This window comes from Oreochromis niloticus, linkage group LG9 (genome assembly GCF_001858045.2).
Source record: "Oreochromis niloticus isolate F11D_XX linkage group LG9, O_niloticus_UMD_NMBU, whole genome shotgun sequence".
NCBI lineage: Eukaryota > Metazoa > Chordata > Actinopteri > Cichliformes > Cichlidae > Oreochromis > Oreochromis niloticus.
In genome coordinates this window covers 19852443-19870783 of record NC_031974.2, presented here as the reverse complement: position 1 = coordinate 19870783, position 18341 = coordinate 19852443, and the positions used below count along the sequence as shown (strand labels likewise).

At 43.8% G+C, this 18341-nt stretch overlaps 1 protein-coding gene across 9 annotated transcripts in view; it reads left to right on the top strand.

Annotated features, from left to right (window-relative positions):
* Positions 1–18280, top strand: part of ncoa2 (nuclear receptor coactivator 2) — a 56578-nt gene extending 38298 nt beyond the window's left edge. For 5 of the 9 annotated variants that reach the window (XM_013268328.3, XM_013268330.3, XM_013268326.3 and 2 more), the window contains 13 exons: positions 138–285; positions 888–2232; positions 7943–8141; positions 8253–8459; positions 9233–9436; positions 9865–9994; positions 10164–10329; positions 10456–10752; positions 11286–11366; positions 11566–12037; positions 12831–13008; positions 13325–13529; positions 14757–18280. In XM_013268328.3, coding sequence (XP_013123782.1) covers positions 138–285; positions 888–2232; positions 7943–8141; positions 8253–8459; positions 9233–9436; positions 9865–9994; positions 10164–10329; positions 10456–10752; positions 11286–11366; positions 11566–12037; positions 12831–13008; positions 13325–13529; positions 14757–14768 — 3644 coding nt within the window. In that variant the 3' untranslated portion in view covers positions 14769–18280. The remainder of the gene's footprint in view (positions 1–137; positions 286–887; positions 2233–7942; positions 8142–8252; positions 8460–9232; positions 9437–9864; positions 9995–10163; positions 10330–10455; positions 10753–11285; positions 11367–11565; positions 12038–12830; positions 13009–13324; positions 13530–14756) is intronic. The other 4 variants (XM_013268332.3, XM_013268334.3, XM_013268331.3 and 1 more) reach the window with 4 other exon arrangements.
* Positions 18281–18341: the final 61 nt, after the last annotated feature.

Below are 18341 nucleotides of genomic sequence, written 5' to 3'. Positions count from 1 at the left end.
CTCTGGATATTAGAGTCATTGTGCATGGCTGCATTAGCATGAAACGGTTGTTTAAAGAGGGGCTGCAGCCACATTAAGGAAATGGTCAAATGAGAAGTGTTATTTTGCCATCAATAAAATTGTACATGTGTGCCTAGTGCTCCGACACGGCCAGGCGTTCAGCCCCATCTATCGGTTCTCCCTCTCTGACGGAACCATCGTCTCAGCCCACACCAAGAGCAAACTGGTACGCTCGCCTGCCACCAACGAACCTCAGCTCTACATGTCCCTGCACATCCTACAGAGGTATGTCCTACCTGCTCCATGTGAGTCAAAAAGAGAGACGTAAACCCGAGGCACGAACTTGCTAGCATGTTTTGTCCTGTGAGTTCCCTGCAGCACAGCCTGTTGGCTTCATGGAAATTGTGAGGATGGCACAGTTTTCAAAATATGTGCTTCCAAGTGTTCTTGGTCAAAATCAGACAGCGATATGTTACACCCCCCAAAGAGAAACAAAAACAAAAAAAACAAAAACAAACAAACATATTTTCTAACTTCCTCCTCATGGTAAATTCATGTAGTTGCATTCATACTTTGTCTCATTGTTGGCAAACAGAAGAGTTTTATTACATGTCATATCCCATCCTTGGCATGCACATTGACATTTTTCTTGCAGTATAGTTTATACTGTATAGATTATTTACCCTTTACACTACTGATCTTCTGTGCATCTCATTGTGCGTGCATGCATGCATATGATAGTAAAAAGCGTATTTGAAGAAATGCAGAAATGTTCCTTTCTTTTTCATTTTAAAGCAGCCAGTTTTCTAAGATGTCTAAACTCCCATGCAAAACTTTTTTTTACATAGTTTTTTTCCTAATGTGTGCGTTTGTGTTTTAACCTCCAGGGAGCAGACAGTATGTGGAATGGGTCAGGACATGGGCCCTGGCAATCAGGCCACAGGGATGGCTCCCAAACCAATGAACTCCTCCACTCCCTCCATGACTCCTCCAACCCCAGGCAGCTTGCCAGGTTCAGGGCCTCAGGGCCAGGACACTACCATCAGCAGCAACAGCACGCCATTCTCCCCCCCAGGTTCTGCTGGTCCCAGAGAACCAGCGGCTATGGGGGGGCATATGCAGGGCTACCGCTTTGGCTGTCCTCAGCCACACAGCCACAATGGGAGCATGCAACCACCACAGCAGGGCCCCAACTGGAGGATGAATAGCCCTTCTCGTGCCAGCCCAAGCCCAGCCGGAGGACCCCATCCACCTCAGCAGAACTCTATGCTATCACCCAGGCACCGAGGGAGTCCTGGGGGTGCAAGCAGCCCTCGTGTAGCAGGGGGTCTGCATTCACCCTCGCCAGTGGGGATGTGCAGTGGAGGGCCTGGAGGTGCAGGAAGTAGTGCGACTAGCACCCATGCTAATAGCTACACTAGCAGCTCTCTGTCAGCTCTGCAGGCCCTTAGTGAGTGCCATGGTGTAGGACACGGGCATGGACCCCCTCATGCACATACACTAGGGTCTCCAGACCGGAAAATGGGCTCCCCAGCTGGGGTCACACCAGGGTCAGGGGTAAATGCTCATCTGATGTCAAAACTTGGAGGATCCACCAGTGCTACTGGTGGATCAGGAGACTCATTTGGACCTCATTCAGAGATGAGTCAGGGACACACCCAGGCCCAAACAGAGAGCAACTTAGTGGAGCCCAAGGAGGAGAGGGATGGACCCCTCGAGGGCCATGATGCTCACAGCCGTGCACATGACAACAAGGGCCACACCAAGTTACTGCAACTGCTCACCACCAAGCCAGAACCCCTGGAGACGCCTCTTTCCCCTGGTGCAGGAGTTGAGGGCAAGGACCAGGCTGGGACAGGGGTCCGGGGTGGCAACACTCATGCCACGTCACTTAAAGAAAAACATAAAATCCTCCACCAACTGCTTCAGAACAGTACATCCCCCGTGGATCTTGCTAAGCTCACCGCAGAGGCTACAGGCAAAGAGATGGGCCAAGACCAACCCCAGGGTTCCGGTAGTGCTGCTTCTGGGGCAGACATTACTCCTAAGCAGGAGCCATTGAGCCCCAAGAAGAAGGACAATGCCCTGCTACGCTACTTACTGGATAAGGATGACACTGTAATGAAGGACAAGGTCCCTAAGCTAGAGCCTGGGGAAGTGAAAGTCGAAGGGGGCAAACACCCGCAGGTCAAGGCAGAGAAACAAGATGCAGGATACGACCGTGCTGAACAGGTAGGTTTAACAGAGTTGGCTCAATATTGTTTCCTGTCTTTTCCTTCTTTGAAATGAGTAAAGGACTAGAGTTACCACAAAACTAACTGTAACCTCTTTAGCCTGTTGCAAAAAGGAAAAGTTTTCTGCCCTCTATTGCTCCACTTGCCTCTTCTCTCTGTTTTGCATGAATCTGGGTTAGGTAGCAGATGCCACATCCATGCAGGATGCTACAGCTAAATGTACAAACAGTCAGGGAATGCAGAAGGCAAACAATATTTGTTGCATATATATATACATTGAGAATTACCGTCATATACACTGAACTCATTGTGCATGCTCTTTATTAATGTATATAAACACATCAGGTCCTTTCACTGCCTGTGTGTTGGCAGCTGAGGGAATCTATCCGCCAGCTTCAAACAACTGTGACATTTGGAAGGAGCCCCTGTGGTTCTTCAGCCATTTGATCCTGGTTGCTTTTGGCCAGAATCCTCAGGTTTGGCACCGTGCTCAGGTCAGGCCTGGCGCTGAAAGAGAGAAAGGAGTCAAAGGGAGTGAGCGGGCAGAGTGTTGCTGGTGAAACTCAAAATTTCTTTGTAGCTGATGTTCTAGTAAGGCAGAGTCTTTAGAACAACCTGCTGATCCCCTAACGCAGGAAAGAAACCCGGCGTCACCGACACTCACAAGCTTTCATACAGGAAACCTGCGCATGACACGCTCTACTAAACACCTATGCAAGTCTGCAAGTGTCATTCTATCACATACTCTTCACTGCTAAACCGCAGAATTACATATAATTACATAAATGCCCTTCCTTTTCTGTCTCTGTATCATTAGCTTCCTCTTCTTCGACCAGTCACGTAGTCTGGGTTGCATGCATGCCATTTAAATGTCAGTAACACTGAACAAAGGTCACATTTTTTGTCAAAATGCATGTTCATCATCTTATAAAAGGTAATCTGTGTGCAAACTGTGCTTACTGTGGTTGAGGGATCAGACAGTTCAGATAACCTGGTTTGATTGTCCAATTTGAAATGTCCGCCTACAAAAGAGTAGCCTGTGTCAGAGTGGGTTTTAAGGGAATTTATAAAAATCAATCTTTTTTTAAATTATATATTTTTTTTAAATATATTTTAGGGTTTTTTTTCTCCATTCAGAGAGAGACAGCGGCACAGACTGTCACGCAGCTATGCATGCTCGCAGTGTATGTACAGTATGTGCTTGTGTGCTGGGGTACATAATGTGAAGAAGAGGGAAAGGTGATTGGTTGGATAATACAGTAAGAGCCGCTGTTAAACTGAACAAAGAACGGGAGAGGAGAGAGGTGTAGATACCCCCAGGAGAGGCCAGCCTCGGCAGGCAGAGTGAAAATGATGAGCCATATGCTCCTGCATGTCCTCTCTGCTACCATGGAGATAGAGGGGAGAGGGAGTGGTGTGTTTGTAGAACGTGCAAGAAACAATAAAGAGAATTAGAAATTGAGAGAAATCCAGGTTTTAATGTGTAATGCCAAAGGGTTTTATTTTGTGGAAGTGGCCAGTGTACAAGGGAACACATTTAGACTGTATTTTAAAAGGATTTAGTTTGCCCTACATTTAAAGTACAGCTGAAATGAGGGAATTCTGGGTTTTTGCCTTTAGTACTTTAACACACTCACGACTTAATGTGGTGACACATTCCAGTTTAACAGATCTCATTAACTAGAACAAGAGCATTTTGTTAGACGTGCACTAAGCTGAGGCTTCATTAGAGCCTTTACATGTGTGTGAGTGGGCTTCTGTTCCTTACTGGTGACTTGCTGCTTGGCCATGTGTGAGAGCTGACTGTACTAGTTTGAGTCCACTCATCCTCCTCTCCACTAACCTCACCCACTATTTTCTCGCTGACGCTCCTTCCCTTCCTCTGCCTCTCTCGTCCTCATGATTGTTGAGGGCTGAATTATTGATGGCTGGAGCAGAGCTAAATGAGAAATCAGAGCAGAGCTCTGAAGGAGTTATGAGTATGGCTGAAAACAGGGGTGGTTCAGACTTGTACCAAACTGCCGATCAGATCAACTGTTAGCGATTGACGAGGCAGTTACTGGTTGTTTTCCCTGACAATGATAATCATTGGTGTTAATCAGTAAAAGTGACTCTGCTCTTTAATCCCTAATTTAAGGAAGCCAGTTTGTTATTCCTTCATCCGATCTTTCACTTCATTTTTCATGTGCTTGCTCATGACCAAAGCATCTGCCTCTGTCACATGTTAGCTGTGTCACATCTGCCAAATAAGATTAGAAGTTTAGGTGACCAATGAAGTAATGGGCTATATCTGACTCAGACTCTCTTACCTGCTTCACTATCTTTACATTGTCTGTTTTCTTAAGACAATCTCTGAAGCTTAAATTGACTTCTTATTGTACCATATATACACCAATAGGCCAACCCGTCAAAACCACCTACATTGTTGTGGTGGTGCACCGTGTTCCCCGTTGCGACGTGGTACTCACAGGAAGTCTGAGTGTGCGCTTTTAGGTTTTCAGTTTCAGGCACCAAGAAGTTTAAAGTAGATCTATTCAAGTTGTTAGGTTCTTCTTTCCAGCATGTTCCACAGATGCTCAGTGTGATTGAGATCTGTGAAATTTGGAGGCCAAGTGAAAACTTTGAACTCACCACCGTCGTTCTTAAATCATTCTTGAGGAATTTTTATGATGCGAACATTATCCAGCTGAAAAAGGTCACTCCCATCATGGATTAAGGTGTTTCTGTGGTCTGTAATATTTAGGTAGGTGATATATTTTAAAATATATCACATCAATGTGTGAATCTAAAGTTTCCCAGTTGAACATTCCCAGAGTATTAACGTACCTTCACCAGTTGCCTTCTGCCTTCTCTTCCCAGGGTTAAAAGCCCCACAGGTGGTCAGACTAGGCCACTTTTCCCAGTAGTGTTGCTTTCAGTAGTGGACATGGGTCAGCATGCAGGTTTCACCAGTTTGTACAGTAACTCTCAGACTAGTCTTTACTTCCTACACATCAACAAGCCTTTGGTGGCTTCTTTGAGCAATCACATTTTGGCTCTTCACAAAGTGAGTCCAAGTTTTTTTTCCACTGCCTATTTTTCCTGTGTCCACCAATGTAACTTCAACAACTAGTTGATCAATTGACGCCTAATTTTGGATCTAACTGGGGGGAAAAAGACAATTGGTTTAAATTCTGCTTCCAAAAAGCTGGAATTAAGCTAGTCTCAAAAAACTCTTAAGTGAATCAGAATTACTGAAATAACTTTTCCGTACCAAATGCAGAAGCAGAAAATCTTCACTAGTACTCCCAATTAAATGTCAGATGTCTGTGCAGAAGTGTTGCAATTAGTGTTGGAGCCATGTGTTGTCCTGACTTTCATTTTGTTTAACACTTGTTTACATTTAGCTAACAAAAGACCAGCATGACTCTGGGGTGACTTTTTCCTTTTTCCTTACTTGACAGTGCCACTTCTGCTTTTCTTGGCCTTTCTCACTTCCCTTTCCTACAAAATTGCGCTAGATCAGGACTTCTGGAGGGCTCCTGTGTCCTTTTGAAGTCCACATCACCATTAGGGCACTGGACGTTTAATTGAAGAGTTAGAGATTACTGAATTAGATATTTGAATCTAATGATTCAGTCACATTCGCAGTGTTGGTCCGATACTAAATACCAGCTCAGTACTTTGAAAGCGCGCTTTGAAAATGTATGTTAACTAATGTTTCGAATGCAACTATTGCAACAGATAACGGAGTTTTTAAGTAGTGCATTTTGTAGTTGCCATTTGGATTTTTTTTCTGCTGGACCTTTTAAAGATTCAGTAAAGAAGTTGTTGGGTCAAACATCACGATCTTACTACACTCCCTGAAAACTGCAGTGCCCCTTTCATACAGGAGCGCTGGAATAGTTTACTTGCAGTTTACTTTGATGCCTTTTATGATGCAAGTGCTGTTTATAACTCACATGTGGCTTCAACTTACAACTAGACATGTGTCCCACTTTATATATATATTGTGTATTTGTCCTACAAAGGCTGCTGGAAATGTAAATCAGCTCTGCAGTGAAAAATGATTCTTTTTATGGTTTTAAAATCTTTGAGTTCTTTCATTTGTTTTTTAAAATGAAATACAGTAAAATGGTGAGAGATGCAGAAAAGGAGGGCTCAAATTGCATTACATGCACCGACATGCATTTGAAAGTGGAGTGTAACATGAATTGATAGAAATGGGACCCATTAAGGGTAAAAGCAACTAGAGAAGTGGAGAGAATAGAAAATGGGAGGAGAGAGAATCGAAGAGGAGGAGGAGGAGGAGGAGAGCAAACTGAGAGTGTACAGAAGCATTACATCATTCCTGACCTCATTAGGGCTTTTCTCTCTCCCACCACCACCGCCACCCCCACCCCTCACTCTGTTACTCTCTCTAGCTTTCCTACATATCCTGTCTGCTTCTAGCTGTGATCAGCTATGTGCGGCTGTCTATATTCGGCTGTACTGAGATACTATTTAAATCAAATCTTCCAAGATGTGAAATAAATAAATAAATAAATAAATAAATAAGAAGTGCATTTGGGCATAACCGAGACAAGGCTGCAGTCCTTGAGCCGTCTAGATAATTTGTTCTATCAGGCATATTTGGCAGCCTTCCTATCTGTAGCAGCAGTTACATGCCCAACAAATACATGTCATTGTCAAGTACAACACTGAAACAGTGCTGGTGTGCTGCTTTCCTGCTGTACAGTATGTCACGATCAGGGGATTCAGTGATTCTGTGTGTGCTGCACTCTGGTGGACAGTTACAGCTAGTGCAACTTATTTACTCAAAGTCCCTCAAGCCTCTCTAGAAAGTGCCCGGATCACTTTTGTGGAATTGTAGTTTCTTTTTGGTTGTTGCTTATTAATGCTTTGACAGTTGTTTTTGTTGTTGTTGTTGTTGTTGTTGTTGTTGTTTTGGTTTGAGGGTGTGGGTTGCAGAGATGTTTTACTGAGCTGCATTATTCAAGAGTTGCTGTTATTGTGTCCCCCGTATCTGTGACAGAAAGATAAATACACACCATGCCAGTGTTGTGAAACGGACACTAAGAAGTTTATTCTTTTGTGGTTCTTCCGGTTCTTTTGTTCAAGATCAGATCCACAGAAAGCCCTTGTGTTTGAGAGTGTGTGGAGAAATGAAACAGAAATTGTATAGCGAGTCCAGCTGTGTATGAATGCAGCTCTAGGCTGCAAAGAGTTGGCTCAGTACAGCTGTTTACAGTAAGGAAGCAGAGAGGAGTTCAAACAGTTGGCATCAGCCTGACTGCTGCTTATATCTGCTCTACTGTTTTACTTTGGCAGGACACAGTTTAAGTAGCAACATGTTTTCTGTATTTGTTGTTTTCTTAGTTCAGTGGGAGTAAAATCTTGGACTTAAAAGTAGAGAACTTGTAATAAACCTCGTGAAAGAACCACTCAGCAAGAGCAAAGTAGAATGAGAATCTGGGAAGCTAAGTCAAAGTGAAGTGTGGCCTAGATTTGATGTAAAGTGCTCCATTTTTTTTTCTTCTAGTTATCCTGTTTTATAAACAAGGCCAATCCCACTGAAAGACACCTCGTGGAAGTTTGCTCTCGGTAGATGTGCATAATAATAACTTGGATTTGTGCATTTACAGGTGATTGAGTAAATGGTTTCTTAATGGGAGCCTTAACAGCAAATTGAATTCACATTTTTTCCCACTTGTTTATCTGTCCTCTAGTCATCGGAGCTGGATGACATCCTGAATGACCTGCAGAACGCTCAGCCGCAGCTTTTCTGTGAGCCGCGGCCTGTTTCGTTGCCCAGTCCCATGGACAAACAGAACATCATCAATGACATCCTGCAGATGTCTGAGAGCAGTCCTGTCATGGCTGCACAGCCGCAACACCGGGGCCTCGGACCCGGCATGGGACCCACTAGTGAGTCCCTTTCTTAGTTTGAAAAACAGAAAAAAGTGCACTAACCACATTGTATATTCATAAAATACTCCAGTGAGTGTGTGGCTTAGCTGCATTTATTCCTGTCTTCAGACTTCGGCGGCGTTCGGCCAGGCCAGCCAGGAAGGGGTCTGCCTGTTAGGAGTGTGTCTCTGGACGTGAATATGTCCCCCCAGCAGCCGTCTTTACAGTACCCCATAAGGACCACAAGCCCATACACTGTTATGCAGCAACAACAGCAGCAAGGCATGGTGGGGAACCATGGCATGATGGGTAACCAGGCTGCTATGGTCAATGCAGGTAGGTGTGATGGTTATGATTTGCAGTAGCTTGTATTTGTCTGAATCTATGTGATACTGCCTTCACACCTCAGTGTATCCTAAAAGAATTAAATCCATGTTTAGATGCTTGTTTATGCTCAGATTGCACACTAGATGACAATATTCAGTCTGTAAAAGTGGCTTATCTTGCACATGACTGTGCAGGTATTTAGCTACCAGAAGCTTTCTCTTTTAGTTTTGTAGTCTAATGATAAATCACATTTGAGCAGGCTTTAGCTGCATGAAGGAAACCCTGAAACATTGGCCATCGTGCCCAGAGGCTAAATCTTAAGATCATTGTTTCTCAGATTGCATAGTGCTGAATGTGTTTGCTCAGTTTAGATTGACTGTCGGTAATGAATCTCTTTTCAGTTTTTGACAGTTTTTGTGAAGTGTGATTTCCACCTTTCAATCTCACAACAGCTAAACAAGTAGATGAGACAGAAATGTATTTTTCTTCTCCTAGATGACTGTGGTAACACTTAGAGCGGCTCCTGAGTTCTGAGGAAGGACTTCTTTCCTCTTGTGTGTCTCGCTCACCCTTTAACGTATCATGCCATGGCACTGTGACTCACTTCCTGTGACAGGAAACAATCACCCACACTGGCACAAAGTTCTCTGACTGCTACTCCCACATATTAGTCTTTCCTCCTTATGTAGCATCATGGGGGCAGCGGGCATCTACTGAAATCTGTCCTGAGATTTTTCTCATTGGTTCTTATCTCCCTGTGTGTGTGTCTGTTTGTCCCCCAGCACTAATGGCTCCAAGTGGTCCACGGCCAGGCATGCAGCAGCAGGAGGGGTGGGTAGGCCCAGCCTCTGCACCTCCTATAGGAGCCCCGGGCCCTGGCCATCAAAATGCCATACAGGGCAGGACGGGACCCAGTGGTACTCCCATGAGGCCCAACAGCCAACCAGGGCCCCGACAGATGATGCAGTCTCCAATTATGCCCAATGGTAAGAGCACTGTGTACCAAAAAATACATATTACAATGTTTTAAATGCAGAAAGAACCACACTGCTGCTTTTCAGACTGACCAATGCAATAAAGCTATTTTCCAGCCCCTAAGAGTGTAACAGATTCTCCAGCATGTTAGTATATAAACCCAGAACAAAATTACTTGTACTTTGTGGAAATTAGATCTGAGTTGTCAGGTGTGATCCATCTAAAACTCCTTAGCAGATATCTACTTGTCATACTTGTAAAAGCTGCCATCTAGTGGTTTACCACAGTGCAGCACATAGCGTTAACTCAGATCTGCTACCCTCCATGTTCGTTTATTTTAAAGTATTCACTCTTGATTCAAGTTTTCAACTTCCTCATCGTGACCCATAAGTATTTCACTGTCTAATATTTAGCCAATCTGTTTTTCTTCCCTGTTTAGCCCAACCAGATATAGACATTGGAATGGTTGGTGACCATTTCTCACAACAACAGGCTCCACCCAACCAGACGGCCCCCTGGCCAGACAGCATGATGCCAATTGATCAGACAGCTTTTGTAAACCAGAGCAGGTAAGCTCATTACCAACATAGCTCAGTGGCATAATTTTACACAGTTAACGTTTTTATTCTCATCAGACTTCTATATTTTTTAATAGTTTACCTATTGGTCTAAATGTTTGCTGTGGCATATATAAGACAATGTTTTTAAAATCCTTTTTTGTGTCTCCTCTTCGCTCAGGGCTCCACCCCAGGATGATCTGCTGTGCAATACAGGGCTCAGCTCAAGTGATGGCAGCGCAGTGGACGAGGGGGCTCTGATGTCTCAGCTGTACACCGCACTAAAAGACTTTGATGGCCTCGAGGAGCTTGATCGAGCTCTGGGGATCCCTGCTCTGGTAGAACAGGTGGGATTTCCATCCTGCCAAGCCTACATTTTAACATTCTTGGTTTTTAAGTAATGTTTTATTATTTTTGTTTGCGGTGCTGCATTTTTCCTTTTTTTTTAAATAAAATATGGCTGCCTGTTTCAGAGCCAATCACTGGAGCCAGACCAGTTCCCCCAGGAGCCCTCGGTGATGTTGGATCAGAAGCCCCCCATGTACACCCAGCAATTTGGTCCCCCAGCATCACACATGGCACCGAGAGGCTACCCTGGTGGCCCCATGCAAGAGCCAGGCTTCCACCCGATGCCTGGCCAGATGGGTCCACGGCCAGGTTTCCAAATGATGCGAATGCCGGCCCGGCCAGGACTCAGGCCTACTGGAGTTGTCCCCAACCAGCCCAACACACTACGACTGCAGCTTCAGCACCGGCTTCAGTCACAGCAGGTACACATGAATCTAGACTGTCCTGACACTGGAAGTGCTGTTGCTCACTGATTGACTCTAATATAACCTCACTCTTTAGGATCAAAAACACGGACAGGAATTGTGTTTTCTACCTTTAGGGTAACATTTTAGCAGCTCCTGTTGTCCACCTGGAGACAGCATGTACATTTCAGTCTGCCTTTGGTGGCTTTTTGGCCATTTCTGATATTCAGTAGTGGCTTCATTGACAAACAATGAGTGGCCTCATTTCTCCTTTTCCTCAGCAACCAAATGCCACATATTGCCATAGAAGTTTGTGAATGGTTGATGTGGTGTATTTTTCCACCAATACGAAAGGAGGTGTCTTGTTTTTGTTTTTGTTTTGTTTTGTGTTAGTGCTTTGAAGGCTTTCCTTGAAAATCCTGTTTGTTTGTTTGGTTGGTTGGTTGTTTTTTTGTTTTTTTTAGACACACGGCATCTCCGTCAGCTACAGAGGGTTAAAAAGTGTATATTTCCCTCTGTAACAACCATTTTCTTCTGTTTTTTTCTTCCAGCAGAATCGCCAACCAATGATGACTCAGATGAGCGGTGTGTCAAATGTGAACCTACCTCTTAGAACTAATGCTCCAAACCAGGTATATGCCCACTATCATTACATGAGCCGCCTGCACAGACATGTTGTGACTGTAGGTAGGGTTCATCTCTTAAATAGCTGGCAGTAAATTAAAGGCTTTGATGTCAGTGTTGTGTAGACTTGCTTTTTGTAGATGCTGTTAGTGGGTTTTTTGTTTTGTTTTGTTTTTTATATTCAAACCACCTCTCTCTTACTTGCAGGGAACCATCAATGCTCAGATGCTGGCACAACGTCAGCGGGAGCTGCTGAGTAATCACCTGAGACAGAGGCAGCAGCAGCAGCAGGTGCAACAGGCCCAGCAGGTCCAGCAGCAAAGGAGCATGGCCATGAGGGCTCAGGGCCTCAACCTGACTCCCAACATGGCCGCCGGAGGCATGAGTAACCCTCGGAATCCCCAGGCCAACCCCCAGCAGCTCCCCTACCCGCCCAGCTACGGTACCAGTACAGGCCTGGCCTCGTCACCTCCCCCTACCAGCTCCTTCTCCTCTCCTCTCTCCCCCAGCCTGCCCTCTCTTACCCCCAACCTCCACCTGCATGGCACTTCCTCCTCTTCTTCCACTCCCTCCTCCTCCTCACAGATGATGATGGGAAACACAAACATGATGGGCGGACAGTACGGGGCCGTACTCAGCCCCCAAATGCAGCACAGTGCCTTTCAGTTTCCCAACTCAGGTACTGCTCCACCACCCCAGCCAACCACACACCTCACCCTACAACCTGTGTGCCTGTGTGCGTGTGTGTATGTGTTGATGTGACCACCTGAGCTGCTTCATGTGCTTTTTGGTAGCTACAATCATGCAGTTTGTAACTTTATATACCTATGACTGCAATAATCAGCTTCCATTGCATCATGCAAATCATACTTAATATTCTCCTCTTTAAAACTGAATAACTTGTGAGTAGGTGTCTGTAAGTGTGGCCATATGTCTTTATTTTTTTGTGCGCTGTCCAGGTTTTGTGACCTGGCTATTCACTCTTGCTCCACCAGGGGGCACTAGAAGCACAATAAAGCATTAATTCATGATCCACACTGAGGCCAAACTGTAAATATTGTGATCAGTAAGGACACGAATCATCTCTGTACCTGTCAGTCTAACAGCTTGACATGTGGCCTGGGTATGATCTATATAATTTGGTAATCTGCTTTGTTCGTTATGGCTTGTGGGTGCCTGCAGAGCAATAGTTTGGTCTCCCTCCTGACCTTTCTCCCTCCTGACCTATCTCCCAATCCATTTTCTTCCTAGCTCTCTGCCTTCTATTTGTCACATGCATGAAGGAAATATCACATTTTTACTAATAATCCTTGAATGAGCTATTATCACGCGAGGTGCTCGTCAAAGTGTTTTGTCTTTATGTGGCATGTTTGTGTAATTTGCATGGAGTCGACTACACTTCCGTACTCATTGCATTGGTTTATTAATGAGTCTCCGTGGGCTGAGTCGGGCTGACCTCTTTTGATCCACAGGTATGAGCCAACAGGCAGATGGAACATTTGGAGGTCCCGGCACACCACAGAGCCCTCTGCTTTCACCCCGCATGGCGCACACACAGTCCCCGATGATGCAGCAGGGCCAGCAGAGCGCTGCTTTCCAGGGTTCCCCTGACATGAATGGATGGCCGCAGGGTAATATGGGAGTCAACAGGTAAGGATGGCTGAAGCACCTCATTACAGCATAAGTTCATGCTGTCAACTCGAGTTCTGTGAATATATGCGTAGCTATTTTTAGGAAGGGCTCGTGAGGAGATTCATGATTATCAATATCCATATTGATCCATAGAAAGTATTGACATCCATTATCCATAGTTGTTTTTACCACATGTTAAAGATGAAAAACTTGCCAGATTTCTCTGGCTGACCGACCAGGTCACACCCCAAAGTGAGTGTGGACACGTACTTTTCTTTCTGCATTCATATTATTGATTTTGTGTTTACTTACACAACTTCTCCCTTCTCCGCAGTATGTTCTCGCAGCAGCAGGCATCGCCGCAGTTCAGCCAGCAGAATAACGGCAACATGTACAACGGCAATGGCATGAACCTCAACAACGCGTCACTGGCCTCCAACATGGCAACCAGCAGCATGGGCCAGATGGCCGGACAAATGACTGTCACGTCCATGGCCTCGGGTCCCTCACCTGGCTTGCCCTCCATGGGGCAAGAACAGGTAAATACTTTCAGGCCAGTCCAGATAAATTGGTTCTTTAAATGAGACAACATTAGGAAGCTTTTTTATTTTTTCTAATTGGTTAGAGCAAAAATGGTGAAACTTGAGTGGTTTAGGAAATACCCACTGGTGTTTGTCATCCTTTCACAGTCGGGCATTATTAGGCTTGGCCTGACCGAATTAGAGGTGTTCAGGGGCTCCTGTAATATCCTCAGGGTATCTCTTTACAGTAGTACTCTGTAGAAATCAGTTCCAGGTTAACAGAATGGACCCCACAAAGTTTTACACAGTAATCAGGGGACCATGAAATACTCAAAGGCTTTTCTCTCCACTCCTGGCTTCTACTATCAGTGTTTCTCTCATCATACGACCCCGAGTGTTTGGGTACACTTACTGAACCAGCAGTCTAGTGAATAATTTAGTTGTTTACGTAACTCTTCTTGCTGTAGTTCTGCTGCATAACTTGAACTTAGAGGTCAGTGATGTAATTAGCAATGTGCACTTCCAAGCCGGAGCGTTGAGACTGTAGACGGCTAAAGACCGGTATGCCGATCAAAGACCGGTCTCTGTCAGCTGTGGACTCGGGAGCTGGTTGACTTAACATGGAGAGCTCGACTCCTTAAGGCCTCAGATCTGTCAGATCGCCACAGTCTTTACACACATTCAGGAGAGTGACCCTACATCATTAGGAGAGGTGAAGTCATACTTGAATGTAGATAAGCTACTTCTCCCACTCACTAAATGTGAAAATGTTTTCACTTTGGCAGCACTTAGTTGCTGGTGTTTATCATTGTTTTAATGTCATCCAAGTTAATCCTTCTTCCTTTGTCTCACTGGTATTGTTAGCTTGGTATATGGAAAGCACTGTTGTTGTCCGCGATGCTTTTAAGCCAATAAAGGGCCATGAATATTTAACCAAGGGGCTGCCATTCGATGTCTGCACTTGAGACTGTTGTAACACACCAGTATACGTGTCACTTGATTTATCTCCCTTGCAGGATTATAGAAAAATATTGGCACTTAGATTATTTCAATTATTTACTGTTTGCCCATTAGTGCAGGCATCTGTGATTTACCGACTTGTTTTTGAGCCGACGATGCACTCCACTCTGCAAACAAGTTTAGGTTCTGCAAGTTCAAGTTAACCAGTCAGATGTGCTGCTGTTGAACTGCGGATTCAGTAACTGCCTTTCTAGTTGGGACTTACGGTGTGCTGTTTCTCTGCAGAAATACTGTTGACCCCCATGGAGCTACTCACCTGGACCTCAGTGATCAACCTGGCTCAAGAAGCGCGTCGGCCCTTTAATTATTTAAAAAAAACAAAAGAGAGAAAGAAAGAAAACATGTAATCAACCGACTGCCCCTTGAACCAGCCAGGCCGTGCCCTGACCCCCGACCCCTCACCCCTCCCCAGCTCAAGTTTGCCGTCTGTCCAGCTGGACCCCACTCAGACACTGGCTGGGGAAGGATCGTGGATATCTGTCCCAACAAGCCTAATCCTCCTGGAGGGAGAGCCTCGTGACGAGCCAGTCAATCTGCCTGTCCACCTGCATTCACCGTAGTGTGACTTACTGTAGGCCTCCTGGTGGGGTACACTGACTTAAGGGGCAGCAGTGGGTGGATTTTGTTCTGATGAATGTATTCCTCTCAGTGGACAGCGGCCATTTACAATCTCATCTCGAAAGATCACATACACTGATTTCTTCTCTTCTCCACCCCCTCCCCCCAACCTCTGGATCATTGGAGACATTTCCACATAGTTCCGAATGGCAGCAAATACTCCCAAGTTATGTTCACACTTATGGATGGAGCTCAGACACTTAGCCGATTTTGCCTTTTTGCTGTTCTTTATTTTATTGTTTTTGTTATTATAATTATTATTGTTGTTGTTGTTGTTGTTTTTTTTTAGTTTGTTCCTATTTGTTTGTTTCTGTTTGTATTTTTCTTGTTGTGAAAATTTAAGATGTAGAGTGAAAAATATGGTGTTTAAAAAAGAGAGTAAGAGAGAAACTGAACGTGGGGGGAAAAAGAAAACACTGCAGAAGACTGTTTGAATGGTGAATTCTAAGATTAGATTAATTAAAGAGGTTTATATAGTGTATTAAATTAAGTTTTATTTTCTGTATAGATTCATTTTAATTATTGTAGATTATTCTTTATCTTAGTAGCAAGAAGAAGAATATTTCTAAAATTGTGAAAGAGGCACTTCTTTTTATAATTTTAACAGCAATGGTTGTATTCTTTCTGAGAAGATTCTTCTATTAACCTGAATGGTGGATTTTGCTTTGGTCCTGTAGTTTCAGAAGATGTCAAAATCAAATATAGTTTGAAATGAATTACAGAGTTTGTACATACCAATAAGTAAAATCGTTTTCTTTCCTATTTATTTTATTCCTTGGGGCTTAACGTCTCCTAGCCTGGTCCCCAACTGCCTCCTGAAGCAGAGCAGTTTTTTGGGGGGGTTGTGTGTGCGTGTGTGTTTTTGAGGAAGTGGAGGGAGAACCTTCACCTTCTTAAAGTTCTGGTACAGTGCAGATAGGGGTGCGGGCGGGAGGTAGGGAGGGTTGTAAATGGGTGTGCTGTGTATACAGTGTACAGATTATCGCTTGCTTCTCTGCCTTTAGCATAGAACACAACAAAAATAAATAAAAGAAGAAAAAAATCAATTCAACACAGCCATACAGTTAAAAAAAAAAAAGAAAAAGAAAAAAAAAAGATAAAGTGTGCTTTCTATGTTGTCTGGAGTGGAAAAATGCTTCATACAAGCTGCTAGGTGCAAACTGTTCTGTGTGTTGTAAACAAGCAATAACAATTACTTGAGAATCTTTTGGTTTGGTTTTTTTGGGGGTTTGTTTTTTTTTTTTTTGTAATTTTTGTACAGTTTCCTGGGAAAAAAGGACACGTTTTTCCTCTGCGTTTGGATGCAGTATTAAACACAGTTTTTTTTTATTGCAGTTTGTACCAAGAAAGTCTACATCCACACACACACACACACACATACACAGCACACACACACACACACACACACACACACACACACAGCGTTCCTATTAGATTATGCAGCATAGGCTGAGATCTGGAGAGGGAGTTAGTTTGTGGTCCCCGTATTGACACATGCCCTCTCTGCCTCCAGCCGTTCTTCTATAGCAGAGGTCAGAGTTAAGACTGCACGCTTCACAAGAGCTGCTCTGACAGACACTTAGCCATATTTTATGACCTCAGGCAGTTAGTTCACCTATAAAGTGTTCAGTAATGACCTGCTTGTTCTTGTGCCCCACCAGACGGGGGGGTTGGTTTGGCCTTCACAAGATCTAAAGCGAGTCATCTTCTCTAACCTCAGAAGACTTTCCTCAAAAAAAAACAAGAAAAAAACTTTTTATATCGACTATTTTAACCCAGGACAGACTTTGAGCAAGCCAAATAATCCTCACATTTCAATTGGATTTCTGAATTCTACTCATTTTCTTTTTATTTATTTTTTCTAAGTAACCATTTGATGGTTACCATGGTTTGGCCCACGGAAAAACAAGAAATTTACGATGATGTCACTCAACAGGGTCTGATGTAATTGTTACATCATAAAACAGGAAGAGAATCACTCTGAATGTATTGTCCATAAAGGCCTAAGGATGTGACTGATGGTGCATTGAGGTGTGGACAACATGTGCGGTTACACCGTGCTCTTCTCAGTGTTTCTGAAGTTACCCATTGTTGCTTCTTTTTCCTTTTTTTTCCCACTTTTAATTTCTGTATGAAATTTAAAGCTGTAGCAATTCAACTGTGGAACAAAGGAAGCCTGCATTAACGCTTTGGTTGTCCTGCAGGTGCTTTTTCTGTTGTTCTTGTTGTTGTCGTAGACCTACAGGAGATCCCACCTTTTGTATAGATGCTGTTTTGATTGTACAAGGAAAAAAAATAAAAGATGCGGTTGTGCAGAATCAGCCTTTTGAGCCATTTAAAAAAAAAAAAAAAAGGAATCACAGCCCTTTGCAAAATTTCCAAAGATTGTCAAGATTTTAAAAAAAACTTAAAGCCATGTTGGTAGCAGTGCATTTTTTTTTCTTCTTTTTAGCACTTATAATGAGGACAGGAGCAAATAAATGATTTTTGCCCCTCACAGATATCCAGGCTTTGGACCCACGAATCAAAAATATTTTTTTTCCTCTTTAACTTATGGTTTTGAAGAACTTTAAATGCCCTTTTGTATTGTCTGCCAATTTCTTAGAGCTAAGATGCAACCTTGAAATGCTAAAAACCCTAGCATAATGCCTTAGATTTTGTCCGTTCTTGTACATTACACCGCTGTCTGTATAAATTTGTATAATGACTTGTGTACAATATTGAATGGGTGCATCATTGTTCAACTCTTCTCAGCTGCTGGGAACTTGGTCACGGTTCTCCTTTGCGCTCTGTTCCGTGTTGGGTCATCTCCTCGCCCTCCGCTCACTGTTTGTATGGACAAAGGTGATGATACATAGGGATACCGAAGCAATATGTAATATACTCTATGGACTTTCTGAAGAAAGCTTACTGTTGTGTTTTACCCCCCCTCCCCCCGAGATATTTTTTCTGCATTGTTCACGAGTCACACTGTATACCCGCATCGATCATTGTACCCCTAGTGTGTGTGAGCGTTTTATGCAAAGTTAGATATACAAGAGAAGTTAAAACCACAGTTATGCAAGTTGTGAACTAATATGGCTTCGCTGATGCTATTTGCCTTGTAAATAAAGAATTCTGTTATTGCATTATTTAATCGAGCGACTCTTATTTCACTTCCTAGCGCACGAAGATTAGGGTTCAGGTTTTGGT